The 27,140-nt window shown below is 43.8% G+C and overlaps 1 protein-coding gene across 3 annotated transcripts in view; it reads left to right on the forward strand.

Annotated features, from left to right (window-relative positions):
- LOC146854951 (uncharacterized) overlaps positions 1-27,140 on the forward strand; it is a 98,933-nt gene that overhangs the window by 38,028 nt on the left and 33,765 nt on the right. For all 3 annotated transcript variants that reach the window (XM_085652381.1, XM_085652383.1, XM_085652382.1), the window contains 2 exons: positions 5,767-14,808; positions 19,174-19,239. In XM_085652381.1, coding sequence (XP_085508507.1) covers positions 5,820-14,808; positions 19,174-19,239 — 9,055 coding nt within the window. In that variant the 5' untranslated portion in view covers positions 5,767-5,819. The remainder of the gene's footprint in view (positions 1-5,766; positions 14,809-19,173; positions 19,240-27,140) is intronic.

The following is a 27,140-nucleotide window of genomic DNA, read 5'->3' on the forward strand; positions in this document are numbered from 1 at the left end:
GAGCTCCCTTATATGTGTAACACGATCCACATCTGTGATTACCACTTACCGCATTCTGACCCGTGATGGACTTTTGATAGCTGGGGACTTATGATGATGTGGACACCGGCAGACCGCGGCACCTGTCTTCTGACCCGAAAGGGCAGGAAAAGGTATCCGGTGCAGCACGGTAAAGCACCAACAGATGTGGTCAATCCAGAAAACATTTATCATCCAGGATCCTCAGCATGAACCCTGGCGGACACGGGTTGTGCAGCAAGTGGCCAACTGTTTCAGGAACTCTTAGACCAAGAGGTAGGACTAGATTGAAAGGTGAATGACGTCCATCCCTAGAGGGGGGAGGTGGTTGCAGCCTTTGAGATGGACAGTAAAATGGCTACATTCCTACCAAAGTTTGTACAAGATCCCAAAAAAGTTATCCACAAATCCTCACGGGCCTGCCAGGATAAACTCCTAGATGTGACAGGTCACCTTACAAAGGTATTAAATCGGGCAGAGCAGGCAAGAGAATCCGGTTTGCTTATCTTGCTTGAGATCCTGCAAGGTTGGGTAACAATGTGCTGTCATTCTGTTGGGCAATTCAAACTGCACTCTCTCCACTGAGAGACATGGATCCTTACCTGTCACGGTTGACCCAAAGCTCGTGGACCTTGCCACGTTCGAGGCAGGGCCAGCAAAATGAAGTTGGTGTCTTTCGTGGTCCATTCCTGAAGGAACTGAGCAAGCATGTGGCCACTTTCAAGTCCAAAGACAAGGTACAGGCCTCCATAAATAAAGTATTTGCCATCCGCTTTTTGGAGGAGCTAGCTGAGGACACGGGGGCTCAACAGGCCATTTCCTGTCACAAGGAGGTCTATCACAATGCTGTGGGCAGTGGCAAGACCAGACCTAATATGGAGGTTCCTTCCCGTCCCGAGTAGCAACTGGAGGACATGGCCTCCGAGGCTCCTTCAATACTAACAACTCCCCAAGCAGTGTGTACTTTGGAAATTTCATCCCTTCTTTCCTTGTAAAAGTAGGGGAAGGCTACCACTGTTTTCTTCACAAGTGGTGGATGTTACCAGTATTGCTTGAGTACTCCAGACCATCACAGAATTTTCAGTAGAAATTCTACGTCTTACTGAAGCAATAGAGATTGAGGTTGATCATATGTTCAGAAAAACATTTCAGATCTATATACCAGGAAGGAGAATGTAAAGGGGCCATGGTTCAGGTGATTTTATAACCCATGTCTTAATCAGCAACATTTTCCTAATCCAAAATAAAGACTGAGGTTTTCGCCCAGTAATAAATCTCAAAAGAGTTCAGTGAGTGGGTGGTCTTGAGACATTTCAAAATGAAAGGGATTCATCTACTTGGAGATATTATCAGACAGTATGATAGGATGCTACAGTTGGACCTGAAGGACACATACCTGGCAATACCAGTTTTCCATACACAAGACTTAAATCTTGGATCATATTTATTCACGAACATTCTAAAACATAACTTTCCGGATTTTTTTTACTGTTCTGACCAATGGCAGGGAAGGGGATACTGAAGAAAACTATGTAATCCAGGACACCTTACACTTGGAAATAGTCCATTGGGGGGATCACAGACATCCCCTCATTCTTACTGTTCCTTTTTTAAATCTCTATCTGTTTCTTGTTGAGCAAATCGGACCCACCAGAGTAGTAGAGCCCTTTACAAGGTGCAAACGTTAATGCAAATGGTACTAGGTAACAGCTAGCAATTCATAACACTATTTGAAGAAATTTCTAAGTGGGAGAAACTTGAGCATTAACCAAAATAGTTGTATTCTACAGGTACATCTCTGGATGTGAAGTAACGCTCATTGTGGTAGCCGAGAAGTAGATCAGAGTTCTAAGCTCCATTAAGCAGCACATGGAGAAGCTCAGTCTTTTGTAGGTGTTGTTGATCAAATGTTTAGAGCATTAATTTCTTATGTCCCACTTGCCCACTGATATCATTCTTGCATCGATAATACAAGTACTCATGTTATTTCACCTGAGCTTCCTTAAGAACCAGGGTCGTGACTTGTCTAGTTTTCTAAAGTAATAATGGAAAAGCCAACAACTTTGAGCCATGGATATGGGCACCAACTATTACGCCACCAGTAGCAGGAGGAGGATCCTATGTAGCGTTTTGTAATATTAAATTAAACTCTATTCAGTTAAATTTCGCCCGTCCCTTGATAAAGGAAATATACCCATAACACCATGAATGTTCAGCCAATAAGTTTTACTTGGCTTCGATTTACAGGTGGCACACGCGCACACACACCAACAAAATCAGCAAACAAATCCTCATCCTGTGTCTGGTAAAAGAGCTGTTTGCCTGCATGACTTCATCTTGGACGATTCCTTTTTTGAGGTCTCAAGCTCTACCTGCCTCCTCCAACAACTGCCTTTTATCATCTAACAACCACTTTGCCATATAACCTTCTCCGTGGTTAAAGTTTAACAACCTGTCGTCCCATCTACACTTGTCTTCATACATAATCACCTGCTCTGCTGATATGTTACTTAAAGTGTAGGTAACTTGTCCTTGCCATGTCCCTAGTTTCCTTCGTACACAGTCACCGGCCTGCCAATATGTTACTTTGGTTAAAGTATGATGCATACAAAATCCGCCTTTCCTTGAATACAATTTTCCTCTTCTTGCCCAAGTCAGCTATTCAGCAGGGTTTATTTACTCAGCTGCGACTAAATCTCCATTACCCTGGTTGTTCGTAAATGTAATTTACTGTAAACAAATGCTGTCTTAAGATCTTGATCAACTGCAGGCCTCTTGAAAATACCGCATCTTCCTGCTTATTCTCCTGTTACCATTCCACTACCAAGGTTCCAGTTGCACAGTAGCCTCACATGAAACATACTAATGTGACCTCTTTGGCAGCTTCCAACTGAACTTGCGTCGCTGCGCAGAGCAGCTCGGCACATGAAAAATCCTACCAGGAAAAAACTCTTAATCCTACAATCCTTTATGAAAAGCTCCAAGCAAAAACACAATGATTTGTCATGGACGTTGCACAGGTGCTTGGTATTGTCTTCATAGTTAACTATGGGGGTTGTGCAACAGCATAGCAAATGCGCACTGCATTTTGTTAAAGCAAACCCCTGACCCTATTTTCAGACCATATGATATGTCACAATGCCTTCAAGAAAACATATTTCTAAGCCTGGGCAAAGCACTACGCTACGCTCGCATAGTTTGCGAAGTTTGCGCTACTTCGCACTACGCCAATTGCACGTAGCACAGTGCAAACACACGTAGCGTAGTGCAGCGGTAATTTTTTGCTTGCTCGCGGTCCTCAACGTCAAGTTGGCGACCACGAGCAAGCAAAATGACATCCCGGCGAGACTTTTTCCTCGTTCGCAATCACAACATTAAGTTGCCGATCACGAGCGTGGAAAATAAACCTCCCGGCGAGCTTCTCAACACGGGGAGGTCAGGTTTCTCCTTGCAAGTGGTCTCGTATGCTCGCGACCGCTCACGATTAGAAACTACCAGTCCGTGTTGAGAAAGCTGCAGCTCGAGTAGAAATCTACTCGAGTGGCAGAAAACGACCGCTTGCACTGTGCAAGATGCAGTTTGCACTGATTGCACAGTGCGGACAAGCTTCCGGCACTGTGCAATCAGTGCGAACAGCATCTTGCACAGTGCACTATGCAGTTTGCGAAGCTACGCGTAGCTCGCAAAGTGCACTTCGCGTAGCTATGCGTAGCGCTACTTAGCAAACGACGCCCAGGGTTACATATTTCCCTAAGACTAAACATTAAAAACACTAAAAAAAACAATGTTGCCTTGTGTCATTGCTCATGTACAACACCAAGTAACTACACAACAGGCAGCTGTAACTATTCAAAAGTAGTCTCATGACAACAATATAAACCACCAAAAGTCTGAAATCCAAATGCACTCCATAGGTAGTATGTTAAGAGTAACTTAGGACTCTCAAGATATGCATCTGGGACTAATTAGACACCCGCTCCTACAATTTCACTGTTTAGTTTTCTTCTTTTTGGCTTATGTTACACAATTTTTCACTACCATAGCCTAAGTGACCGTTTTTAAACAAGTGTATCCCCAAGTGACCTATTGCCACCCTCTTCCGTGATATTTGGCCTGTCTTCCTAATGTGGGTTTTCTTCAAACAGCATGATAGTGCAAGGTATGTGATTGCCTAATACTGCCTTACCCTAAAGTTATTGGTTTAGGACAAACCCCAACTTATGTCTAATAATTTTGTTGGTTACCCATTCTCCAGAATGAGGGAACAGCTATTATATTCATTTAGTTCATATTTAAAATATTTTTAAAAATCAATGTCTGGGGGGGAGGTTTTCATCCAAAAAGTGCAGACCGAAATAGATTTTTAATATCAATGGTTGGAACCCTACAGGACATCAATGACAAATAATGATTTGGCTGCTGACGACTTGCTCTAAAAGGTATTCTGCTGTAATGGCTCTCTCACTTACAACTCTCTCAAGTTGCTCCAGGTTCGCACTCTGGAACTGTAGTTTACTGGGTAGTTGACAGGAAGCCCCTTTACTCCTTCCTGCTCAGCCACCCAATACAAATTGAGGGTGCTTATCTACCTTTTGTAAGCTCCTTGTGGTTGTGGCTACTGATATGTTCAACATAACACCATCACTGGTTGATATGAAGACAATTCAGTTCCCAATTACCTGAAGCCTAGGCCTGTCCACCTAGGTGAACACAGAAGGTACTCAATGTGAAAACGTCACCTCTTTGAGACTCCTTTACAAGCCATGTGCAGAGCAGAGAACAAAGAGAATGGCACTTCTCACCATGGAGGGATGACGATTTTTCATTGACTGGATGGGTCCAGAAAGATAATGGGACGGCATTGAAACTTCCTGTATAGGTGAGGGGTTGAGTTGACGGATCCAGAAGGATCTCGGAGGGAGTGGGGCGAAACTATATAAAGAAACACTTGCAACTCATTGCTGGTTTGTACTCTTTCACCTCAGTCCTTTTTGCTTTCTCAGCTCAGTGATGAGCCATTAACAGACCACCGAAGGACCCAGAGACTGTATGCCAAAATCTTCGGCCAGAAGTAGCTATTGTGATTACCATGAAAAGATGTAAACTGACAGTGAATTGAGGAGTAACTGCTTCAGCTCAAGCTTCTGTCCCATCATTTCAATTTCTTATAATAAATTAATACAATGTATCGTATTGCACGTGAGCCAACATTTCTAATGGAGTGTGGCCTAAAATAAAGTCCAAAAATCATGTTCTGTGTTGCTCATGCTTAAAAAGAATAATGTACATGAATTTCAAGAAAGGAGAGGATTAAGTGTTTGCCCATACGTCCTTCCTAAATATATTCCTAGCTCAAAAAAGTATTTCAAGTCAGAAGAAAAATAGAAATGTGTCAAGCTCCCCATAAGATTAACAAAGGACCTTCACCCAAAGTTTGCGGCTTGCGTCTTTGTTCCTGTCCACATTTAGGGTGAATCACACAGGTGGATGCATGCAGTTTGAGCACTTTAATTTTCTTCTTCCTCTGTATTGTATTGTATTGTGTTTTTGTCTTGTATTGTGAAATTAAGTATACTGCAAGTGAGTAAGCCAAAACCTCTAAAATGTTATTTTGAGCATATTGGCTATCCCCAAGAAAATGACAATTTATGTCCAGTGTTGCTTTATTTAAAAAAATATTTTTTACAGTATATTATTATAATGACAACCTGCATCCAATCCTTATCAGGCTTTTATTTCTTATTTCAGAACCCCTTATAATTGACAAACAAGTGAAAATATCAGCAAGAAGTGATGCAGGTATGGACTGGATTGCAACAGCAGATCAAAATATCGAACAGTTTAAACGTTTAGAAAGACCTTTGCCTCAGATCTCCAATTCAGAGACATATTCAGGAAACAACCAGCCATCTTTTTCTTCTCAATCCAAATTTTCTACATTTGGATCAGGAGATCTAAATGAATGCCATTTATCTAACAATATGGCTATTATTCCAAATACTCTTGCCCAAAACATCAACTTAAGGAATGGAATGTTGCACCAATCTCTTCCTGCAGCATTGTCCACTGATATGGCTGCTGGTGGCACTGACAATTTACAGCAGAGCATCATGCAAATGACTGAATCAATAAGACGTCTGGATCAAACGTCAAGTTTTAAATCCAACTCCATGGGGAAGTCTTTGTCACACTATGTCTCAAATGAGCAAGTGGAGATTACTTCTTCTCAACCAAGTTCTGCAACATGGCAAAATACACAGCAAGTGCAATCCCAACGTAATGTATCACCAAACAGCATTGTAAATGTGAGGCAACAAATGTTACAACAGCATTATCCATCTGCGCAGGATTCTTTAACATATCCCTCCAACCAAGATTACAGACCGTTGTCAAATGAGCCACAGTTGCAATGGACAAAGGAACAGAACTGTACAATGCAGGCTGCTGAAGAAGGTGCATTGTCTGCCCACCAACAAGCAAAAAACCAGCTTCTGAATTCCCAGCAAACCATAAACATTGGAAATATGCAGAACTCCGCCAGTTTTGCAAATGTCCATGCTCCAGTTGTATCAAGTCATTTATCACAAATGCAGACACCTGCCTCACAATTTTTAGTATCTAAAAATAATCTTGAGACAAGGAATGTGTGGCACCATAAATTTGACTCTAGATTGCCAACACAACCAGTTCAGTGCCAACAATCAGTGCAGTCTCAAGCTCATCAACTGCTAAACCAGCATTCAGGACTACAGCAACAGACAGTGCATCGAAAAGAACCAGTTCCTCACCAGCAACCAGTTCAAAATCACTGGCCACAACTAGGTAAGCACCCTCAGCAGCTGATGCAACAACCTCAGCAGCAGATGCAGCAACCTCGGCAGCAGATGCAGCAACCTCGGCAGCAGATGCAGCAACCTCGGCAGCAACCTCAGCAGCTGATGCAGCAACCTAGGCAGCTGATGCAGCAACCTAGGCAGCTGGTGCAGCAACCGCGGCAGCAACCTCATCAGCTGATGCAGCAACCTCAGCAGCGGATGCAGCAACCTCAGCAGCGGATGCAGCAAACTCAGCAGCTGATGCAGCAACCTCAGCAGCTGATGCAGCAACCTCAGCAGCTGATGCAGCATCCTAGGCAGCTGATGCAGCAACCTCGGCAGACAGCTCAGCACCCTCAGCAGGCAGCTCAGCACCCTCAGCAGGCAGCTCAGCAACTTCAACAATTACCACAAAACCACCAGCAGGCAGTACAGCAATACCAGCAGCAACAGCAGCAGCAAGCAACATTGAGAAGATTACTACAATCAAGGCAGCACCAACAGACTAAGCAAAACCAGCAATCGCTTACACTCCAACAAGTCATTCAGTTTGAAGAACCACTGAATCTTCAACGACCAACACAGCAGCAAGAGCTGGTTGGATACATTAATGAAAATGTACATCAGCAGCAACTGCTGTTAACGGATAGACGGGATGAATTGTATGCAGTTGACAATCAGCCTCCTAACCCCCCACCTGGACATATTTCTCCTGCTACAAATGTTGCAGTACTTACCTATGAAAGTTTGGGACATTCAAACAAGCCATCCTGTGATTCTGATAAGAATGGTTCACACACCTCAAACCAAAACCAAACGGATATTTTCCAGCATGTATTCCAAGATGTACAAAACACCAGTAATACTAGAACATCTGAATGTGAGCAAAGCTCAAAAGCTTTGGACAACCTACAGTTTCAGAAGCCCTACTCTGTTTGTAGTCCTAGTCGAATGAAAGACGATCAAAACGGACTTGTTGGATTACTTGTAAACCCTACATCAGACTTGACAGTTGCAAGAGAGGAGATCAGCAAAGATTTGCTTGCAATTTATTTTGAAATATTAAAAACGAAAAAACGCTTACTTCAGCTTGGTAGGATATTTAAATCAAAAGTATATATCTATGATTCTTTAAAAAGTAAAACAAGTACAACCGTTCCATCTTCCAGTGCTCATGAAATAAGTGTGCCACATAAAGAGTTAGACAATATTTTAAGCGTGAATAGAACTGTATCCGATGTCGACTCAAATTTCACATTGTCTCCCCCTATCAAACCTGATGGACCATTGTACAGAGAAAACTCATTGTTGGTTAAAATGAATGAAAGAAATTACAGGCATCCACAGGATTTGATAAATAACGAGGGACTGTCCAGGATAGAAAACATTAATCGAGTTAGCAAACATTCTCCATTATTGTCTAGTCCTTCCCAGAAACAGTGCAATAACCACACATTACAATCTCCTACTCAGCCAATAGATTATCCAGAAGGACAATATTTCCCTTCAAGGAAGAATGAGTCTACTGTCGTTGAGACTCAACAGAACCCGGAGGAAAATAAAGGCCTTACGTTTTTTGAACAAGTCACTAGATCATCCCCAAGCCAAGAACTAGTTAACACTTCCAAGATAACATGCCAGGAACAAGTGGATAATATTGGGCCTACAGGTCAACAGTCTTCATGTGCTTTTGAACTGCAAAGTAACCTTCAACCAGGAACATTATGTATTACTACTAAGGAGGACCTTAGCAAAAGAAGTCCATTGTTACGTGACCTATTGGTGACAGAAATATTTAACGATCACTGTTCTGCAAAGGATAATGATTCTTGCCAAAATCTGAAGGACACTGAAGCAACCAGCAGTCTCATAAATCATACTGATTGTTGTACAAATGCCCTGGCTTCAAACAGTGTTACTAATATAGCAGCTTCAAATTTAGAAGAATATAAATTAATTCCTGCAGAAATTGAGTCTCCCTTCTACCAGCTGAGCAGTGCTACAATGGAAGCACTGGAATCCTGCTTTAATTTGTGGAAAACTCCTCCTTGTAATAAAGCTTCCCACAATAAACCAACAGCCTGCTCAAGTGTAGAGCCACAAGAATCCTTGTCATCTGCAGGCCTTTGTGATCAGAAATGTACAACCTCTCAGGAAATAGGCCAACAAACTGCCCAGATCAGTGAACCAATCAAAGCTTCATGTGGTGCAAATGAGGCAAGTCACTGTCCTGTTAGCACTGCTGTGGGGCAAAAACAAGATGCTTTGGGTTCCAATGTTGCAAAAACCATTGAAAGAGTTGCTGTTGTAAATCCTTTGGTACTTTCAAAGTCTGGCTGTCTCATTGAAATTCATGCAAGTGACTCTCGAACAGTGGAAGTGTGTCCAGCCGTTCATGAAAGCACATTGCCTTGTTTGATGGAACCGAATAGCACGTTAGTAGAGGCTTCTTCACTGCCAGACATCGGAAGCATACCACAACCCCCCATTGGTAACGATCAGACTGAAGAACTTGATTCAGATGCGTCCATGAAACATACAAATGTTTCAATTATTACAGAGGAAACAAGTTCCAGCAGTTTAAGCATCAAAGAAGGTAAGATGGAGCCATTAGAAAAAACTGCTGCCTCTGAGCCAGTAAACATTATATGTCAGTTAGGCAGTAATCCTGTCAGTCAAACTGTACACGAGGGAGGCTGTTCTGAGACTTTATCAGGCACAGGTGATGAGCAGTTGCACATTTCAAGCATTTGTACACTTGTTGAAGGCAGCACATTATATGATTCTAAAATTGCAAAAATATTTGATGCATCTAGTTCGGAAGATGTAAGCCGTACGACTTTAAAAGTAGAAAGTGACATTCTGCATCCTGTGATAGAACTTGAAAGTGGCCCCTCGACAAGTGCAGATAAAACGGAAGTATTAACATTGGCAGATGTTAAATCTTCCAATAGCTTGAAACCTGACTTTGCAAACTCGCCTGACAATACGACTTATTGCACAGAGGATGTCCACGTAAATGAGGCTTATAATTCAAAAGTAAGCCCTTCGAAGCCTGTCCTTGACCAAAATGTTTCCAATTCAGAATACAACCATGGCACAAAACAGCATAGTGAGGATTTAGAGATTATTGCAGCAAGTAAAGCAACTGAAGTTGATTGGGTTTGTAGTCCAGCATCTAGAGAAAGAGAACATGGCTATGTTGCAAGAAAAGAAAACTGCCTTGACAAATATGCACCCTTGGCAGATGAGGAAATAAATGAATCGAAGCATTCAGTTAAAGCACTAAGCAGTCACAGCGATTGTGACTTCTCTCCCGACGAAGAAAAGGATTCAGAAGAGCAGGTGTCTTTGATAGCTGATCAGATACATAAAAACAGTGAAAACGCAAGTGAAAAAGATAATTATTCAGATTCTAGTAAAGAAAAAGATGCAGAAAAATGCGCATCCATTGATGAAGAGCAGATAAACAAAGGCAATCCTTCTACTTCTACACCACAATTTGAAAAACAGAACTCCCTTTTCAGCGAAGAAATATTACAAAAAGGATGTGCCTCTGTCACAGTTAAGAGAGAAGAAGACGAAAGAGAGTCTGCTGGTGAATTTATCTCGGCGCAAGGCCTGGATAATCAACTTTCTGAACTTCTAATTGAATTTCCGTTTGGCTTGGATAGAATGGAAAATAAACATCAGTTGGAAGGAAAGGGGGCGATAAAAAATGAAGTCCCCTGCAAAGTTATTTGTGCAGTGAAGCAGGAATTACAACTTGACAAGGCATGCCGAATTTCTTCAGAAATTGGTGGCTCTAACAAAGTGAGTTCTATAGACAAAGTGAGTGAAGACAGAAACATAAAGCATGAAAAGAGCATTGATAATAACTTAACTGCTTCTGTGGAAAAGGAGAACTCTTTATATCAAAGCCTTATGAAACTCAGCACTACAGAAAAGAAGAGTAGGTTGCCCCTTGATGTGAACTCCCACGATTCTCTCAGCCTTATCTGTAATCATGAAGCAGACTGTCATAAAGAAGGTCTTAAAAACAATGTAATTACAGAGAAGGTGGAGTTAAAAGGTCATATTTGTATTAAGCAGGAGCCACAGTTCAACGAAGAAGGCAAAACGTGTTTAGAAATGTGTGGACTTAAAAAGGAGGGTTCTAATATCTGCCAAGAGACAAATGTTTTTACAGTTCAGAAAAGGGTTGATCAAAACGACACAATTTCTCCTGAATCTGAAAATAAGAACTTTGTAAATCAAATTCTTAAGAAATGTGACCCTGTGACGGAGCAGAGTAAGTTGCTGCATACTAACAATAACAGTAGGTCTTTAAATATTACTGATGCTAAGATACACTCTCTTACCCCAGGCTCAATTAAGATGGAAATCAATATGTCGGAGACACAAGTCTATAGTTGTGTAAAGCAGGAGTTGCAGTTCGACAACGGATGCAAGCTTTCTTCCAGAGGGAATGGCTCAAGAAAGGATCCTGCATGCCGAAGAGCAGAGAAAAGTGATAATACACATCAGCAGATGGTTGAAAAAAACATACTTGTGTCTCTTAAAGAAATAATTGGCTCTGAAAAGGAAAACCTAACAAATCAAAGCCTTAAGCAGAGTAACACGGCTGAACAGAAGAGTGCATTGCTGCTTGTTGAGAACTGCAGTAAGATGTCTGGCAGTCTTATTGAATGCCCAGGAAAGACTGAAATTACAGACACTTTGAAAGTTTGTAATTATGTAAATCATGCTCCATTGTGCTCTAAAGAAAGCGAGTTGTGTGCTGGAGTACCATGTACCAAAGTGAGTTCTGGTTGTCAAGAATTTAAGGGCAAATCACCAGTGGGGAAGATTGAGTCAAAGTTTGATAAAAAGGTTTCCTCTTCAGATTACTTTGTTTCTGGAAAGGAGAACTTGTTGGATAAAGGTCTTGAGCAACATACTTCTGTTACGCCACAGGAGTCCCTACCTAATGATTATGACTTGACCGATATAAGTGATTCTGAAATAGGCGACACTTCAAGTGAAATAAAAATTACTTTGCTAGACACTGAGACCATGACCAAATTGTTTCCGCAGGTACAAGCTAGGTCAGCCAGTGATGTTGGCACGAGAGACCATCAACTTACTGAACAGGTTTCAGCTAGGCCCAAAGTAAATGGCCTTAACCAGTCTACTGAAATCAGGCGTCTAAAGGAGTCAGTAGATGGGGACACGAAAATCACTTCTCCAGGTAAAAGTCCATGTTGTTTGTACAGTTGGATATATTCACTTTATGCTTTTGGGCCAAAATGTATGTGTGGAAATGCTGGTGGGAAAGGTAATACAAAGAGTGACTTGAGTACTGAAAGTTCCAGGGACAACTGTATAAACACCGATAAAGCTGGCTATTGTGCTCCTACTGTAAATAGTAATTCAAGAGAACTGTTAAATTGCAGTAAAGCAAGCAATGAAGCAAACACTTTGTCAGTGGAAAGGAAAGGCATAAAACGACCACACAGCCCTACCGTGAATGATGTAAAACGTATAAGAACTGTTGATGATCTCAGCCCTGTTAAGGCTCAGCCAACACTTGTTGAAAACAAACCAAGTCTGATATCTCTTGCAAGAAATTTTGATATATATAAAAAGAAATCTAAACCTGAACATCTAATAAAATCTAAAAAAGAAAAGAAAAAAAAGAAAAGCAGGATAAAACATCAACCCATGGATATTGCCCCAATGACACCTTTGAAAATGGCATCCAAACTTAAAGACAACATTTCTCAGAAAGATCCAACTAAAACAGTTCTTCCTGTTCCTAACTGTACTGTTCAAGTGGACCACACGTCTTGTAACAAGAATGTATTTGACTCAAAAACCTACAAAGAGATATGTACAGAAAAAAAGGAACAGAAAAGTCTTGATCTCAAAAGCCAGATCACAATATCCCATGGTTCATCTACACCTCGTAAAAATAAAAAAGATAAAGTTAAATGCGCGCCTCTCAACACGATTGAAGCAGATGGGTTGAAGCTACACACTAAAGTTGGCAAGGTTACACATAAGGATAAAGAAAAAAAGTGCAAGCTCTTGCCTGGCAACTCTTCTCTTCAGAAAGAGGAACGGTCTACTTCACATTACAACTCTCCTCCTAGAAAAGGACATTTTCCTACTAACAAATATGATAAAAAAAGCAAAGTATCTTCTCCCAGGAAAGAGGAAAGGTTTTCTGTTAGTGATGATGATAAAATGAGCAAACCTTTGTCTGGCAACCCTCCTAGGAAAGAAGGAAAGTCTCCCGTTTACAATGATAACAAAAAGAGCAAGGTCTCACTGGGCAGCTGTTCTCCTAGCAATGCAGAAAAGTCTCCTACTTATGATTATGAAAAAAAGAGCAAAGTATCACCTGGTAACTCCTCTCCTAAAGATAAAAAGTCTCTTGCTGATGATAAAAAGATTAAGACCTCACCTGGCAACGATTTTGGGAAAGAACAGTTTTCTAATAGTGATAATGATAAAAAGAGTAAGTCCTCATCTGGCAACTCTCCTCCCAGGAAGAAAGAACGGTCTTCTACCAACAATAATGATATAATGAGCAAGGCTTCGCCTGGCAACTATTCTCCAGGATGTGAAGCAAAATCACCAAGTAATAATTGTGAAAAAAAGAGTAAGATCTCATCAGGAAACTCTCTTCCAAGTGTTGGAGAAATCTCTCATAAGAACAAGGAGAATGGGGAAAAAAGCAATGCTTCACTTGCCAACTCTTCTAAGAAAGAAGAAAAGTATTTTACTAACAATGATACAAAGAGCAAGTCCTCATCTGGCAACTCACCTTTCAGCAAAGAAAAGTATGCTGATGTTTATGAAAGAAAGAGCAAGACCTTACATAGCAACTATTGTAGAGATGATGCAAACTCTCCTTGCAGTCAAGAAAGGAACATCAAGGCACCATCTGCAGACGAAGACACCTCAACTAACATTGATGACAAAAAGAGAAGGGGCTCAACTGTCGGGGCTTCTCTGAGGGAGACAGAAGTATGTCCAACTGCTGATCATGAAAAAAAGAGTAAGGCCTCTTCTCTTGTAAATGAAGCTAAATACCTTAATACTGGAACCAACAAGTCAAATGAAAAACGTGCTTCAAACCTGGAAAAGAAACTGACAGAAAAATATTCAGAAGTGGAGAAAGCGTCTGGAAGAAAGGAACCAGGTCTCAAATGTGTTGGTTCAGATAAAAAAGAGATTAAGTTTAAAAGTCATGATGCAAGTACTGCTGAAGAGAGAAAAAAAACATTGACAATCGAGGAATATAGAGCACGCCGGATAGCAGATCGTAATAAAGCAGTCAAGAAAACAATGGCAGGACGTGAAGCAATGCATCAAAATAAAGTCAAGCTTCTTAGCCATTCACATTCACCAGTCAAAACAGGAATATTGAAGGAAAGATTCACACAATCAAATGGATCGCATGCACAAGATAAAAAGTCCTCAAAAACTACAATTAGTAACGGGACCGCTCATGAATCCCTCAAAGGAAGCCGTTCAGACTCTGTACAGTTAAAATCATGCATCCTTTCAAACAAAGATGAAGGCACAAAAAATGGCTCCCTACACACTGCATTGCCTCACAAGCACATGAACATTGGCAAAAGTGTTACAAACTCTGGAACAAAGAGATTTTGTGTTGTTAATGAAGGGCCTGCATCCAGCAAACCATTAGCGTGTCATGCGACTGCTGTGACGAAAATTGCTACACAGGAATCAATATGCACCTCAAAGTTAAACCTTGGCAAATCAAATGGCCCGGAGAAGTTTAAAAGGGCTTTAAGCCTCACAATGGAAAAGAAAGACACAGTAACACATTTACAGAACAGCACGTTGGCACCCAAAATGCTGGAATTTAAATTGTGTCCGGAAGTGCTGTTCAGGCGACACTCAGTGGATGGAGGATCCATGGATGGAAATAGACTTGTAAGCTCAGAAAAACCAGCTGAGGGTACAGTATACTTTTTTTCCAAGTTTAATTATTCCTTCTTCCTACTCCTTTACAAATTAAGGCCATACTTACAAAACAATTGTATCTTGGGAACTGAATAATTTGTTGCAGTCCTGCAATTTTGAATAAAACTAGTGTAATTTCTTACTGATATTCCAATTGAAATGTCAAGTGTAGCTTTTCTAGATTTGACTCAACAACACATCTATCTGGTAAATGTGTTACCAATGATAGAGTAGGGCTAGGCTCAACCTAGAGGAGTACTTCTCTCTTCACATGTCAATGGGCGTTTAATGTCTCTTTCCACCTCCTGCATGAGGGACAGTTTTACATCTAAAAAGTACCCTGAGCTATGACACGTTAAATCCTTAATTACAAAGATGCACTGTGTACAGCAGTCAGTTGTTTCTTTTTGTTGTGTGTTAGCCACACACAGCCAGCTTTTTTAATGTTTTATTCAGGCCTACAAATGCAAGCAGACCTATTGGTTTTGTCAGCGCTTGTTTTGTGAGGTGCTCCTAAACTATATTCCAAATGTCTAGTCTAAATGGGAGAGAATTCATGTTGGACTCTAGATTGTATCAGGATACTGTGAATCCCTCCTCCATGTACTACCTCCAGTAGTTTTAAAATATGGTTAGTTAGAAATCCATGTAAGTTTTGATTCAGTAATTTTATTTACGTTTAGCATTAAAGTGGGGATTTGTTATTCTTTTAAAATTTTATTCAGTGCCATGGGGTGAGGGAGGGGCAGGGTTAGTATTAATGTTAAATTTTATTCATGCGATGGTTAATATTATATGAGCATATCCTTTTGGGTGGTGGTTAAGCTTAGAAGCCTAAGAATATTTGTAATTTATTTTAGTGTGATTTAGTATTACGGTTGTATTTCAGATAAGTAAATGTAATTTAATTTATAGTTATGGTAATTAGCATTAGGGTTACATGTAGAGGTCAGAATGATGGTAGGTGTTACATAATCGGATTAAAGTAATTGTAGTTGGTGCTAGAGATATGGGTTGTAATAATGCAATGAAGTTGTAAAGATAGCAAAGTAATGGTAAAGTGATGTCATGTCATGGTGGTTGAAGTAAAAACTACCAGGTGATCTTGTATTAAAGTCTCTTACATAATACAAAACCAAATGTTGCAGATGTACTGTAACATGAGAAACATTTTCAATTGACATAATGACATGAAAATGGTTGTTTAACACACAGGTTTTTTTTGTTTTCCTTATAGCGACGCCCTAAGCGTGAACGGTATATCTTGACACGGATCCCATGCTCACGGTGCTATAGGACTCAAGCTGCACTTTGCAGGCAAGGTCCAAATATGCCGAAAGCCGCCTGGAGCTGTTTGTGTTCGCATTCAGAGCAGAGCAGGCCTGGCAGTTCAGGCTGGGCTATTCCTATTGTTGCGGGGCTAACACTAATTTACAAATGGCATGGTCTGCAAAAAAAAAATGATGGACTGAAATGTGGCCCAGAGTAATACTAGTGGCTGAGATAAATTGAAGCAATTTACCCAACACTTTTCATTTGAATCTTGCAGTGTCGCATGGCCAGGAACTCACAATAGGCAATATAAAATTCTGTTTTGCAGGGTAATTGCTTAAAAGAAAGAGGTGCTTGTAAATTATATATACTGCCCAATATGGGCATGGCCATATCCCCGTCCCAATTAAATGGGGTATTCGTGCTTCTGCCCCCATAGGAGTCAGATGGGAGTAATTGCCCCTGATCTGCCCTCCGGGGGGAGGTGGGCAAAACGCCCACTAGACAGGGAAAGCGTTATTAAAAAACAACAAAAAAGATTAGGCGGCCTGCCTGCCTGCCTCTTCTCCAGCTCTTCAACCCCTCTTCCCCCCCCCCTTTCCCCCTCCCTCCCCCTTCTGATTGCACCCATCATTGGGGTCAGTCCCCTCACAGGGGCTCCCCTTGACCTTAGTTTGATCCATTCCCAGTGAGGGTGCTATGCCAAGCCACAAAAGTGATGCAGTGTTTTTATCTTCAAAAGTGGGGCAGCGCTGGGTGGTAGATATGTTGTGGATTCCTACAGACTCCAGAAGTTACCATCACAAAAATGTACGGGAAATATGTGATTTCAGGCAAAGTTTGAGGTTTGCAAGGCATTGTGGGTAAGAAAACTTAATGGAATCCACAAACGACACGCCACCCTAGATTCACCTAGTTATCTAGTTTTCAAAAATGTCTATGGTACGTAGGTTTGCATGGGTGGCTCCACAGCATGGCTCCAATTACTGCAGCTATCCCTATTGCTCATCTATCAACGTAACGCTGTAGGGCCTTTTGTGCTGTGGTCTGGTGGGCCACTCAGCCTTTCTTATAGGTGATATGTGGTAACTCGGGTGTAGGGAAATTTGTGGCTCTCCGCAGAATACAGAACTTTCCTTCCCAGAAATGTGAGTTTTTTGGGCCAAAGTTTGATGTTTGCACGGGCATCTGGTTAAAATTGATTAGTGAAAGTCACGCATCCCTGGATTCCCCTAGTTGTCTAGTATTCTAAAATATGCAGGTTCGCTAGGTTTCCCTGCTGAGCTAAGAACTAAAATCCACAGCTACCCACTATGATAAAAAAGGTTCCGTTTGCGGTGGAAAAATGTGATGTATCCTTGTCGCGTTTTGAGCCATTTCCTGTTGCGGTCAGTAGGCCTAGCCATACAAGTGAGGCACCATTTTTATCAGGAGGCTTAGGGGAATGCTTGGTCTAAGGATCCCAGTGGTTACCCACAGATTCCAGAACTTCCCATCACAGAAATGTGAGGAAAATGCTTTTTTAAACTTTTTAGTCAAAGTTTGAGGTTAAAACCTGGAGAGTGACACGCAAGTAACCCCACTCTGGTTTTCCTAAGGTGTCTAGTTTTAAAAAATGTACACGTTTGCTAGGTTTCCTTAAGTGTGCCGGCTTTGTTGGGGCCCAAAATCCACAGCGATCCACTTTGCAAAAAAAGGCCAGGTTTGAGTGGAAGAATGTGATGGATTCATGTTGCTTTTTTGGGCCTTTTCTTGTTGTGGGCAGTAGGTCTACTCACACAAGTGAGGTACCATTTTTATTAGGAGATATGTGGGAGCATAGAAAAGTAAAACGTTTATTACCAATTCAGTTTCACTGCAATTGTGCCTTCCAAATGAAAGCCAGTGTGTAAGAAAGAAGTAATTTTGAAAAATACCCCTTAAATCATTTGCTAGTTCGGGTCCCCACAAATTCAGAGGTGTACAAATAGCTACTTCTCCCAAACCCCAGGTCTTGTGCCCATTTCAGAAATACACAGGTTACCTTGATGCTCATTTTTCACTCTACATATTTCACCATATGATATGGTCTATAGTCGATACAGAATGAAATACCATTGTACGGTGCAACTCAGTTTTTTCGGGTACCTTGGGTTCCTATAGAACCTACAAACCTTATATATCCCCACAACTAAAAGGGTCTAGCAGACATAATGATATATTGCTTTTGTAAATTGGCCATCGTGACAAAGTTACAGCTGAAAACGTTGTCACGAATGGCTATTTTTTCCTACTCATTTTCAATGTTTCTTTAATGCAACAGTTAATTTCTTTAGGAAAACCTTAAGGGGTCTACACATATGACCCCTTGTTGAATTCAAAATTTTGTCTGCTGATCTAAATTGTATAGCTTTCCTGGGTCACCCAGGGGTTTCACGCTGGTTTCCACCACAAACTTGTTGAGAGCACAAAAAATAGGAAAAATGGACAACCTTTATGTTCCTGAAAGCTGGGAAGATGGCGACTTTAGCACAGCAAACCGTTTGTTGATGCGTTTTCTTAGCAAACAAAACGGACCCTTTTATCTGGAGCACTTTTTCTTATTTTTCCCCAAAACTCTTGGTCCTCTGTGGCGTAATCCACAAACCCCTGGGTACCTTTAAAATCCCCAGGATATAAAAAAAAAAAGCATGCAGTTTGATCGTTGCTACCTCGTGTGGAAAAAGGTTATGGAGGCCTAAGCACGAAGTATCCCAAATAGCCATAAAAGGGCTCAACGCTGGGGGGCAGCAGTTAGGGACCTAAGATACCACCGCATGACCTTCCTTGCTCTGTTTTCCTTTGTCTTATCTAATTTCTCATAAACCTCTCAAACTATTTTCTTCTTAATTCGATTTCCAAAGAACAAATATTCTAATGGGACAGTTTATAAAACTAGGTATGACAAAATTATTAAGTAATCAAATACATTTTCTGATTCATTTTGTGATTTTCTGTTACTGTTTGTTGGTCCGTCATTACCATTACATTATTATTTTATATTTAAAAAAAGAGAGAAAGTAATTCTGCTTCTGCATGATTCTCATTGGAAAATGTTTTCTTTTTCAAGTAATCAAAAGCAAAAAGGAAGATTGGTATAATAATCCTACCAAGAAGCAAAAAGTAGAAATTGACGGTAAGAGTGGCTCACATTTGTCCATCACTGCCTTCTGTTAATAATTGCTGTTCTATAAGACCAATATCGTTGTATGCTTTTGTTTAATATTTCTGTTGGAAAGCAGTAGCTGAAAACAGACTTTTACAAGTGTAAATTATTGCCTCATCTATGTACACGTTAGCATATTGCTGCAGATTTGGAGGCTCCTTTATGTAATTTTCATTTAGGTCTCAGTAGCTTAAGATTTTTTTTTTGTTTTTTTTCCAAAAATCTTTTTATTGCATTTTCAAACAGATAAAGCAGCAGTACAACCTATAGAAATCGTGTGTGCCAACCCTAGGGTGGAACTCCCTATCCATAACTTATTTACATCATCATGACCTTGAGTGATTTATTGGAGTTCACATCTTAATTAAATTGTCACTGTGTTAGTGGGTGCCCTCGCCGTGGTCACCATGTTCCAAGTCGGAGTCATTGTTCAGGCATCTGTGGGAGCGCCATCCGGCCCAAACCCGCTCCCATTTGCATGGACAGCCCCTACTTAGATAGATCGACTTTTCATGTGTCATACACCAGTCCATGTCCCGTTCCCACCCCAACACCCTTTGAGCCTTTCGAGCACCTCATAAACGTGCACTGTTTCATTTGGGGACCACACGACCCAGTGAGAGCCACAACTTGCTATATCTTGGCGGTGGATCATTCCCCCTTATGTATGGAAGGCATATCTTCACAACCAGGCATGACCACAGAATATGGAAGCAGGTGCCCCTTTCACCACAGCCCCAAAGGCAGTGGTCCATCTGACAGCGGCCCATGGCGCAGACCGCAGTGCGGGAGTATTTATTTAAAGGTTTTGTAAAGCGCGTAGTAACCCAATGAGCATCCCAGCGCTAACCTGCATCTCCAGGGGTTTCAGCCGTCTAAAGAATTATGTTTGAGGGAAGAGGAGAGTCTTTAATGATCTCCTGAACTGGAGGTGATTCGATTCTGTCCTCAGTCTTCGTGGGAGGTGATTCCAGTATTTGGCCGTGTGGACCGAGAAACGACGGCCACCGGTCTTGGCTTTTTTGACTCTGGGGACTGAGATGAAATTTTCTCCGCTGGACCGGAGATCCCTTTCCACCTTGTAGGGGATTAAGAGTTCCTTGAGAAGGGGGGGGCCGTTATTGTTGAGGGTTTTGTGGGCCAGACAGAGGGCTTTGAAGGCGACCGTTTCTCTGACTGGAAGCCAGTGTAGAGATTTGAGAGCTGGCTTGGCAGAGGATCTAGCCGGTGTGCCCGTAAGTAGGCGGGCAGCGGCGTTTTGGACTTTCTGCAACGTGTTAAGGGTGGCTTCAGGAGCTCCCAGATAGATGGCGTTGCAGTAGTCCAATCTCGCCAGGATGAGGCCCTGAATGAGGAGCTTCCTTGCGTTAGCGGGGAGCAGGGGGAAGATCTTCCTACAGGCTCTGAGGAGACCGAAGCATGTCCCTGCCGTCTTTTTTGCCTGGGTTTTGAAGCTCAGGTCCTTCTCGATCCACACGCCTAGGCTTTTGACCTCGTCCTTGGGAGCGGGAGGGTCACCCAAGCAATTGGGCCAGAGGTGAGGTGGCAGGGAGGGCCCCTTATGACCCAGCATGAGTATCTCGGTCTTTGAGTAATATGAACAATGTAGGATGCGTAGATGGATCAAGCGAAACCCTGCATTAAAGGCCACCTCTTGAAAGGCTCCCAGCGCCTCCTCCCGTCTGCATACTTTACTAAGGGAATCACTGCACCATAATAGGGTCATTTCAGTGGGCCTCTCCCTCCAGCCCAGGAATGATGTGGCCATTCTCCACACCTGGGCCACAGTGAGTCTCTGGGCAGGAAATTCTCGGCTCCAGTCGAGCTATAGCACACCCCCCAGGTAACCAGTGTTCCCCATTGAAAACCTCTCTAACCTGAAGGCGATATCGTCCCAGGAGGCAAATGCCCAGTCATTGGCCATGCTAATTGTCGTCCAGTAGTATTTCCTGATGTCAGGGAGACTGATACCTCCATCGTACACCCTGCGCACCAACTTGGAGAGGGTTATGCTTGGTGGGCTGTGTTCTACAGGAGAAAACAGAGAAGGGATTCTGTTTTCCGAAAGAACTTGTCAGGAAGTCGGTGAGGGGTGTTTTGCAGCGCATGGAACATACGAGGCAGTATCATCATCTTGTACATTGCCGCTCTTCCCAATAGGAAGAGCAGGAGAGACCTCCAGTCTTGGACGTCTAATGCAAAACGCTCCAGGATGGGAACCAGGTTGAGTCTATAAAAGAGGAGGGGGTCCATGGTGACATAAATCCCTAAATATTTAGAGCTCCTGGTGAACAGGGGAGACTGACGTCTCAGGGTAGCACCAGCATAGTACCCGTTATCCGATGCATAAGGGAGAGGATGTAGCTTTACGGCTAGAGCGGTTGACACATTTAGTACAAAGTAAATTATGCTATACATCACTACAGGTACACTTAGCAGCACTTGCAGCATATACAAGAGGTGAAACCGGGAAAGGTTTTTTCACTTCACATGTAGTCAAAATATTTTTAGAAGGGGCAAAAAGAATTGCACCTCCAAAAATGGTGCCAGCACCAACATGGAACCTTACCATAGTTCTAGCGCAAATGATGAAAGCACCGTTCGAACCACTACACGAAGCAGTGCCAGGAAACCTTACTTCCAAATATATAGTAACAGGATTATCATGAGGACAGATCCTCATTCATACCAAAGGTGGTAATAAAATTCCACATAAATCAGAGTATACAAATACCAAGTTTCTTTCAAAATAGAAAGACGGAAGCGGAAAAAGCTTTGCACACACTTGGTGCAAGAATAGCGGTCATGTACTACATTGAAAGAACTAAGGAATACAGGAAAACTAAACAGTTATTTGTATCCTTTGCAAACAGTTTTCTGGGAAGGCCAGTAACCAAAACACTATTGCAAGATGGATAGCGCAAGCCATACAGTTATGCCAGAGGCAAGCAGGACAAACCTTACAAGGTGCCCAGTGAGCACACTCAACAGGAAAGAAAGGAGCAACTATTAAATTTCTAGCTGACACTCCAATTCAAGACATCTGCATTACTGTGTGGACATTCAGATGAACAAAGAAGCACAAGTAGGACAAAAGGTCTTGTAACATCTATTCACAAACCAAAGTTCGTCTTCCACCCAGCCACCACAAGAGTAGCAAACCGCTACAAAGTTTATGCATAGCATGTAAATCCAGAAAAGATTCACGCTGCACAACTAATAGTTTCTTACCTGTCGGTGTAGTTTTGCAGCTTCAAGAATTTTTGGATTCAGTAGCGAACCCACCCTCCTCTGCCAAGGAAGATGACAATAGGAGGAAGATGGTGACTAAAGGAGGAAGACCGACGACGTCACAGGAGGACACCAAATGGTGGTATGTCGATGCCCACCAAAAAAAAGAAAAAATGAAATACTACAATTCCGGACCCAACCACTAGATGGCGGAATAATGCACAGCATGTGAATCCAGAAAATTCTTCAAACTGCAAAACTACACCGACCGGTAAAACTACCCGTTTTGCAGCGTGAATCTTTCTGGATTCACTATGCTGTGCATTATTCCGCGATCTTGTGGTTGGGTCCGGATTCGTAGTCTTTCCTTTGTTTTTTTTTTTTTTTGTTTTTTTTGTAGCCCAGGTGGGCGTCGACGTCCACCATTTGGTGCACCTCCCGTGACGTCGTCGTGCTTCCTGCGGAAGTCCCACCTCTGGGGCGCCATCTTCAGATTCTTTTTTCCGCCGTTGGGTCTGGATCGTCATCGGGAAGCTCCAGAAGTTCACTCGGAGGAAGAAGGAAGAAAAGCGAGTTTCATCGATAGAATCAAGAGAAGACATCAGGAAAGAACAGATTTCGACAGGAACGCGAAGAAAGAAGACCAGCGAGCCTTTTTCTTCGACGACCTTGGAGAATGCACGCTCAGAGACCCTGAGCGAAATGGACAAGACGCCATTCAAGTTCTGCCCAAACTGCCACCACAAGTTCGCGCTGAAAGACCTGCATCCGGTCTGCAACCTCTGCCTACCGGTGGATCATCAGAGTATCGACTGCAACGCCTGCTCAGTCTTCGCGCCGAAGACACTCAGGGTGAGAGAGAGGCAGAGGAGAGCCAACGCCAACATGGAGGGACAAGGAAAACCCCCGACACTTTACGCGCTGGGCCTCGACACGGACGACGAGGACAACGTCGCCGAGACAGCCGAAAACTTCACGGTCGTAGAGACCGACAAGAAAAAAGAAGACTAGGTAAGAGAATCGTCGAGCGCAAATCAAAAAACACCTCGAAAACACGAGGGTGACTCGAGAAAAACTGAGTCAAGGTCCACGAAGGGAGCCCCGGCGCCGAAAACTTCGACGTCCAAAGGGGGAACTTCGGACAAAAGGCCCAGCGGATCCTTACAAAAGGACTCCCTGGCGCAGAAAGACGCCGAAAGGCAAGGGTCGTCGAAATCATCCCATGAAACGGGCCGATCGACGCAGAAAGAACGTTCGACGTCGACGCAAGTTTCATCGAAAAGACCCGCGGTCGACGCCGAAAGCATCTCCGAAATGGAGAAAAAGAAGAGGCGGCTCGAGGCCGAAATGGAGAACATCCTTCAAAGGAAGAAGGAGTTCGACGCCAGGATGAAGGAATTCAAGATTCCAACGGTTTCATCGGCGGACGTCGGCGAAGTCGAGGATGAGTTCGACGCCGAAGGGCTGACAAGGGACCTCGAAGAGGAAGAGGAGCCCTATTATGAGGAAGAAGCCGAGGAAGAAGACCAACAATCGTTCTTCGAATCGGCGACATCTACCGGCAACGACGTCGAATGGCAAGATCTCGACACCGAAAACCCGGAGGAGGCCGTGGACACGTACCCCTCGAGGCCTTCGCCACCCGACGACATCGGGGTGTACAATATGGTGGTGAAGAGCGCAGCAATGGCCTTCGGCGTCAAGCTCGACGAGGAGAGGCCGAAAGCAGATTTTCTCGTCGAAACACTGCTCCCCATCCAGACTAGGAGCCAGTTCCTCCCCATGCTACAAAGCGTGATGAACCAGGGGAGAGAAGCCTTCAAGGAGCCTGCCACCTGTCGGTCGATCACGCCCAGGACAGAGAAAAAGTATAAACACTCCTCCCTGGACCCACCTTACATCAAGGGTAGCGTCACCGCAGACTCCATCATTGCCTCCACGGCCAGGAGAAGGGCCAACGTGCCAGCAACCTCGGGCCCACCTCCAGATAAAGAGAGCAGGAGAATCGACCTCACAGGCAGAAAGGTCGAGAGGAACGCCGCAATGCACTGGCGCATGGCGAATTCAAATGCACTCCTAAATAGACACCAGTACCAACACTGGGATGAAATGGGGGAGCTAGTAAAGCACCTCCCCGAAGAATACCGCCAGAGAGCCTCTCACCTGGTAGATGAAGGCAAGAACATCGCCAACTCCTGTATAAAGACGGCGTTGGATGGGGCAGAGACTTCAGCAAGACTCATGGCCATAGGGGTCACAGAAAGGAGGCATGCATGGCTAAGAATCTCGGGATTCAAACCGGAAGTGCAGAACAACATCCTTGGCACCCCCTTCAACGGAGAGACACTGTTCGGAGCAACGGTGGACGAGAAGCTCACCCAGCTCAAGAAGGAGAACGAGACAGCGAGGTCCATGGGGGCCCTGCAGCTGAGGGGAATGAGACGAGGAAATCCCTCGAGGAGACCCTACGGTAGGGGTGGAAGCCAACAGGGGACGTCGCACCAGGCGTTCCAACAAGGTCAGCAGGGCGAAGGTCACGGACAAAGTCAGCAGAAGCAAAGCTGGCAATATCAACCTCGGGGCCAGTCCTTTCGAGGGAGAGGGAACGGACGTGGCCAAAGGAGGAGAGGGGGCGATCAGCCCTCCTCGAAGTGACTCAGCACGCAAGAAGACGCCCACCCTCGTCAGGCCCCCAAGGGTGAGGCGCAAAAAGGTGTCATCAGGGGGAAGAGAAGATTCAAGAGCCTACGAGCATACGTCACCGGTAGGCGGAAGGCTGAGGTTCTACCTTCAGGAGTGGCGGCGCATAACCACAGACAAGTGGATACGGAACATCGTGCAGTACGGATACTGCGTAGACTTGGAGAAAAGACCTCCAAACAGAAAGCCGAAGGGAAGACAGAGATCGGCCCAAGAACTGGCAATACTCAGAGAAGAAACACGGAAACTCCTGCAAAAGGGAGCCATAGAGACAGTGCCGTTCAGGGAACGCAACAAAGGGGTCTACTCAAACTACTTCGTGGTTCCGAAGGTAGACGGAGACCTCAGACCCATACTGGACCTCCGGTACCTAAACAAGTTCGTCAAAACACAAAGGTTCAAAATGACTTCACTGCAGGAGGTACTGCCACAGATAAGAGAAGGGGACTTCATGGTCACCGTGGACCTCAAAGATGCCTACCTTCACATCCCAATAAACAGAAGGCACAAGGGCCTTCTAAGATTCAACATCGAACAGGAACACTACCAGTTCACAACCCTGGCCTTCGGATTAAAATCAGCACCAAGGGTCTTTACAAAATGCCTGTCGGCGGTAGCGGCACACCTACGAAAGCAGGGAATACACGTATACCCCTACTTGGACGACTGGCTGGTCAAGGCAAACTCACGCGAGAAGTGCGAGAGGCACGCAAAACGCGTAACAGACACCCTCACAAATCTGGGGTTTTCCATCCTCTGGGGAAAATCGTCGCTGGAACCGGAGCAGGTAAAGATTTTCCTGGGGGCAAAGATCAACTCCCTACACAATACGGTAGTGCCCAGCGACAGGAGGACAGATGCTCTACTGAAGGAGACGCAGCTCTACCAGAAGGGGCGAGCTCTGACAGGGAGGGCGGTGAGCAAGATGATGGGAATGATGGCGTCCTGTATCCAGCTGGTGCCGAATGTACGCCTGCACATGAGACCATTCCAGGAATGGCTGCAACAGCAATGGTCACAAGCAAACGGAAGTTGGGAGGATCTAGTGGTTGTTACGCACGCAGTGCAGGAGGAGATAACTTGGTGGAACAGAGACAACATAACAACGGGGAGAAGCCTGACACCACCAAGCCCAACAGTGACCATTACCACGGACGCATCACAGAAGGGATGGGGAGCGCACATGGACAACCTCAGGGTGAGGGGTCTATGGGCTCCAGCGGACGCGGTCCGCCACATCAACTACCTCGAGTTGAAAACGATACTGCTAGCCCTGAAGGCATTCCAGAAACACCTGTTCGGCCAGAGAGTGTTGATACAGACAGACAACACCACGGCGATGTTCTACATCAACAAACAAGGGGGGACACAGTCGTTCCCCCTCTCATCCCTAGCTCAGGAGATTTGGAGATGGGCCATACCTCTCAAGATAGATCTACTGGCAATTCACCTGCCAGGAAAGGACAATGTGGAGGCAGACTGGCTGAGCAGGCAGACCTCAGCATCGCACGAGTGGGAGCTCAATGGCCAGGAAACGGAGAAAATCTTCCAGAAATGGGGGACTCCCACAATAGACCTGTTTGCAACACGCCACAATGCAAAATGCCGAAGCTTCGCGTCCAGGCAACCAGATCAGCAATCCAGGGGAAATGCCCTATGGATAAGCTGGTGGAAGACATTTGCCTACGCCTTTCCACCGATACCCCTGTTGCACAGAGTGCTAGAGAAGTGCAGAACCAGCAACATGACTCGGATCCTGGTGGCCCCACAGTGGGCGAGGCAGACATGGTTCTCACAGATTCAAGAAATGGCGCAAGGCAATCCGTACAGGTTCGAGAGGAAAAAGGACCTGCTCTCAATGCAAAACGGAGAGGTACTGCACCCAGAGCCAGAGAGCCTCAACCTGGCAGCATGGCTCCTGAAGACCTAGAGTTCGCACA

Source organism: Triturus cristatus, chromosome 4_1 (assembly GCF_964204655.1).
Source record: "Triturus cristatus chromosome 4_1, aTriCri1.1, whole genome shotgun sequence".
NCBI lineage: Eukaryota > Metazoa > Chordata > Amphibia > Caudata > Salamandridae > Triturus > Triturus cristatus.